The sequence below is a fragment of the Sardina pilchardus genome, chromosome 5, assembly GCF_963854185.1.
Source record: "Sardina pilchardus chromosome 5, fSarPil1.1, whole genome shotgun sequence".
NCBI lineage: Eukaryota > Metazoa > Chordata > Actinopteri > Clupeiformes > Clupeidae > Sardina > Sardina pilchardus.
In genome coordinates this window covers 23,569,272-23,574,271 of record NC_084998.1, presented here as the reverse complement: position 1 = coordinate 23,574,271, position 5,000 = coordinate 23,569,272, and the positions used below count along the sequence as shown (strand labels likewise).

The window sequence follows — 5,000 nt, the reverse complement described above, 5'->3', positions numbered from 1 at the left end:
ATGCGTCTGGCTGTGGCAGGCACTAAAGCACAACCAGGTGACACACACACACACACACACACACACACAGTTCCCCTCTAACCATATAGGCGCACAGCCATTACACTGAACACTTAATGGCTCAACTTCAGTTTGACATTTTACTGTGAAAAAAGCGAAGCGGCAGATAAGTAGCTCATGATGTCTGTGAACACACTGCTAAAATAGCTTTGAAACATTTTACGTTTCCGTCATTCTAACTTCAGATGCTTTGCTTCATGAGTGGAGTTTAACCTCAGCCTAAATACAAAAACACTCTTTTGTAGTGTCAATTTCACAGCTGGTTTTACAGATGATTAGTTTGGGAAGATAAAGGCATTTCTCTCTCAAATAACCATTTCTAGATGTAATTTCAAAAGACCATTTATGATGATGTAATATTTCTATGGCATCTGAGTATTTTTTGCTTGGATGTTTCGGACATTTGTTTCAATTTGAATGCTGTGTGCACCATTCCCACTTCTTCACACAAATCATCACAAAATGATACCATTCACGTGGCTTTAAAATAGATGTTTTTATAGGTTTATAAATTGTGAACAAACTGTGTAACAAAGATAACCCCTTCAAATTTGGGATTCAGTTAAAATTGACAGTATAAATACAGATAAAATATAGCTCTCAAAATCTGTGACCCTGACCAGTCATCTCTCTGAAATAAGGAAATAAATAAAACTAAAACGAAACAAACACTGCTGACTGTCGTGCCAGGAGAATTTGACATTTCTAAGTAAAAAGAACAAATTCACAGAAAATAAAACTCTAGTTTACATTTTCATGAAGTATCACCTCAATAATGGTTTGTTTTGGTCTGGAGCCCAGTAAAAATCCGACCCACTTAATTTGGAGTAGAGACAAGTTCAACTTGACTAAAACTTCACTTTAAATAATAAAAAAAGAGTTGTCTCATCACACAATATCAGAAAAGGGCACGTCATTATGGCCAAAGACAGAATGCGATATTCCCGTGGCACTGTTTCTGTACACACATGTCCATGGGACATCATGGCCTCCTTTGGAAGTGCTGTTGAAATACTCTACCAAACAAAATGCGCTGGTTGTGAGACTGTGGCAGTCATTTGGCTTTGTGAGAAAAAAAATCCATCCATAGACAGCACAAAAAGACGAGCAGATCGGTCTTCGCCAGAACAAGGTTTGTAGCTTCATAATCCATCTTGTTTGAGACAGAAACCCTCCGACAGCTGGGCAATTATGAACTGTCCACACACACACACACACACACACACACACACACACACACACGCACACATACAAAGCGAACAAACAAAAAGATTATACAAGCTACCTTTAAAAAAGAAGCACTACACACGGCGTGTGTGTGTTTGTCCCTCAAGAGAGGGGGTACATGCTGTAGCCCAGTGGCGTGCTGTAGAGTGCGGTGGGGGTGAGGGGCACCAGGGGCCTGTGATAGGGGTACGTCTGTCCATACAGAGACATAGCACTGAGGGGGAACGGCAGGCCGAAGGCTGGGGGTAACGGGGGCTTGGAGCTCATCTTCAGCTTCTCCAGCTCGGCCTCTTGCAGTCTCTTGGCCTTGGCCCGGCGGTTCTGGAACCAGATCTTCACCTGGGTCTCGGTGAGAGTGAGCGAGCTGGAGAACTCGGCCCGCTCGGCGATGGACAGGTACTGCTTCTGCCGGAACTTTCTCTCCAGGGCCAGCAGCTGCGAGGTAGTGAAGGGTGTGCGAGGTTTGCGGTTGGTCTTGTGTTTTCGCAGCAGGCAGGCAGCACTCACCTGGCCTGTCAGTAAGGACGAAGAAGAGTGCCTGGTTAGAGTGTGGGTTACAATTCCCTCATTCCCTCTAAACTTCAAACTTCTCACACAAGCACACTAAGCTGGCCTTATGTCTTCGCGACATAAAACTGTCAGTGTTCGGCTTATCTTGACAACTTAAAAGTACAGTAACTCATCGTTTTATGGATAGTAATATATCAGGTTTTGTCATGCGTATACATTTTCAGATTTATTCTATTTTAACTTATCACAACTGCCAATCAGTTTAAACGAAATACTAAGAGAGACATGACATATTATCAATTTGGAACAGAAAAAATGCTGATTTAACAATATCTAAATATATAGGCCCATATTTTACTATTCTCGGTGCATTTCAAAATCGATAAAATCGTTAAAATGTAATAAGGCTATCAATATTATTGTTAAAACATAAAACAATGTTTCTATATATGTTAGTTAATATAAGGCCTAAGTGTACTTACGTGACTGTGATGAGAATTTGGAGTTCGCTGGCCAAGAACTGCAATCGTCCTCCGACTCCGGCGACTCGAGTTTGACCGGTGAAGTTGGAGTGATGTGCGTTCTCATTCCCTCCGGACTGCACGTGTCCCTACCGGGATAAAGAACGGAGTGTGTCCGTACAAAAGTGTTCCACGGCGCGTCCTCTGCTTTGGTTGGCGACTCCTTGTGACTCTTACAGCCTGACATTAGCGACTCCACGCTGAACGGGTGACTTGAGACTTGGGCTTTGCGCTCCTCCATCGCTCGGTCTCGACTCACGGCTTCGGGTGAACCACTGTCCCGTAGATCAGTCGGGGACGACATCTCTCTGCAAAACTTTCGGACGTCTCCCGATGAAGTTGTGACTAGCGTAGCTAAAAGACAGGTCACAAGTTTATCCCCTTCAAGTACAAATGAGACATTACAACACTGAAGTGCTGTGGGAGTGAAAAAAGTTCAGTGACGACGAGAAAGTTTTGACCAATAGCGGCAGTGCTGAAATTTCGAAGAGGACTTTGTTGACATTAGGTGGTGTTTGGTTCCTTGATCACAGGAAAACTAATTTACGTCTCAAGTGGTTTTACTCAGAGAGTCACATTACAACTGTGATTCTATAAATTAAACAAGTCTAAGATTAGGCATATTTATTTTGTCTTTTTTAACCATAGCCTCCAATAGAAAAATAGATGACGCCGAGTTAGACTCATAGCCTAATAGTTTCCTGTCAACCTGTTCATGCCAAGTTTCTTAGAATTGCATTATATAGTAATTTCGGCTTTACGTTTAAAACTCCAAACTGTTTAGTGTTAAATACTCCAATTTAATGCTGTGTAATACTCCCATTTACAATAAATCCATGGCACTTCAACCAACATTATACTTATGGAACATGAATAAAATGCTATAGGTTTGCACACTTCATGCTCGTATAAAGAGGCCTTTGACATGAGGGCAACGAGTGACAGCAATATGAACACACGTAGCCTAAGAGAAAGTGCATGAAATATCTCTATTTCTTAAACTTCATTTTGACTGGAACGGAAACTTATTTCAGGGCTGATGGGAATTCACATGAGGAATTAATGTGTTCCTTAAACCTCCCTTACCCATGAAATTAGGCAATATTTTAGTTCATTGAATTTACGTTTTAATAGTTAAATCAATTCACCATGAAATTCAATAATGAAACACTGGAAAATAATACATTATTTGTGGTTTCATTTCAAAGCTGTGCAGATCCAGCCTTTGGGAAGAATGTGTACCCTACATTTGATTGTTATCACGGAGACTTAGGGGTATTTGTTTTCGAGGCACGAAAGGTTTCCAGAAAAAATAAATGATTTCTCTCAAGAAAAGTAAATTTGCTGTCATGGGATTTATGTCTCTGTTGAACTATGAACTTATGGGGATAAAACATGAATAAGAAAAAAGATAATTAGATTGTTAAAATAGGCAAATAAGAGCCTGTGAATGTGATTGCAATGGAAAATCAATAAACATACTTGTGCATAAACAACACAGTTTAAGACATAATCAGCTGGCTGCTAAACAGGTCTGAGGGCTTGTGGTTTGTGTGTATGTGTGTGTGTTTGTGTGTGTGAGTGTGCTTGTGCAAGTTTTCCTTCTCTCTCTCTCTCTCTCTCTCTCTCTCTCTTCTCTTTAAGAGTATATGCATTATTCTGTTGTTTCTGTATATTTACTGTATGTATGTATATGTGTCTGTATGTGTATGTATATGTATATGTATATGTATGTGTGTGTGTCTGTGTGTGTGTGTGTGTGTGTGTGTGTGTGTGTGTGTGTGTGTGTGTGTGTGTGTGTGTGTGTGTGTGTGTGCGTGTGTGTGTATGAGTGAGCGTGTGTGTGTGTGTGTGTGTGTGTGTGCGTGCGTGTCTGCGTGCGCGCACGCTCCCCGTGTGGGTGTGTTGCGTCTCCACCGCCGAAGCTGCAGGGTGAGATTCTCTGCGCGGCGTTCCCATGCTCCTGGGCGTTTATTAAGCGTGCCGCTTTCACAGACAGTCAGAGGTTAGCGCCGGCGCCAGGCAGCGGCCAGATGAAAGGGCTGCTCCTCGGGGGAGAAACTGTGGCCCGCTTCTGTGGCTCCTCAGCCCAGTCGCCTCCCCTCTCGCACACCCAGCCCACGCCCCCAGCCCCCAGGCTACCTGTCCATCACACAGCAGGCAGAGAGAGAGAGAGAGAGAGGGAGAGAGAGAGAGGGAGAGGGAGGGAGGGAGGGAGAGAGAGAGAGAGAGTATGTGCATGTCTTAGAGAAAGAAGGAAGGAAAATAAATAAATGGAGGGATGAAGGAAACAGGGAGAGAGAGAGAGAGAAAGAGAGAATGATTTGAGAAGGGAAAAGTAAATTTGAAGAGAGGGATTCTCACAGATAAAAAAGACAGCAATGTGAAGACAGAGAGCAAATACATGCTGAGTCTCACTCATATATGCACACACTCACACACACACACAGACACACACAAACACACATACAAACACACACACACACACACACACGGTCAAACCTTCCTGGAGGTTAAACCATCCTCTGACCTACAAGAGCCTATAATCCTAATGTTTGAAAAGATATATCTACCCTTGAGTGGACGATAATGTTTGCCTGTGTCTGTACCTGCATTTGTGTGTGTAGGCGCACAGCAGTGTGAAGGTTTCTGGAGGGGTTGAGGGTAGGGGGTTAAGTATGT

At 42.8% G+C, this 5,000-nt stretch overlaps 1 protein-coding gene across 1 annotated transcript; it reads right to left on the bottom strand.

The window, feature by feature from the left end:
* Window positions 1-543: 543 nt before the first annotated feature.
* msx2b (muscle segment homeobox 2b) lies at window positions 544-2,724 on the bottom strand. Its single transcript, XM_062535697.1, has 2 exons — window positions 2,280-2,724; window positions 544-1,799 (listed from the first exon to the last, which is right to left on the bottom strand). The coding sequence occupies exons 1-2, from the start codon at window positions 2,620-2,622 to the stop codon at window positions 1,390-1,392; spliced, it is 753 nt and encodes a 250-aa protein (XP_062391681.1). The 5' UTR covers window positions 2,623-2,724; the 3' UTR covers window positions 544-1,389.
* Between the last annotated feature and the right edge of the window lie 2,276 nt (window positions 2,725-5,000).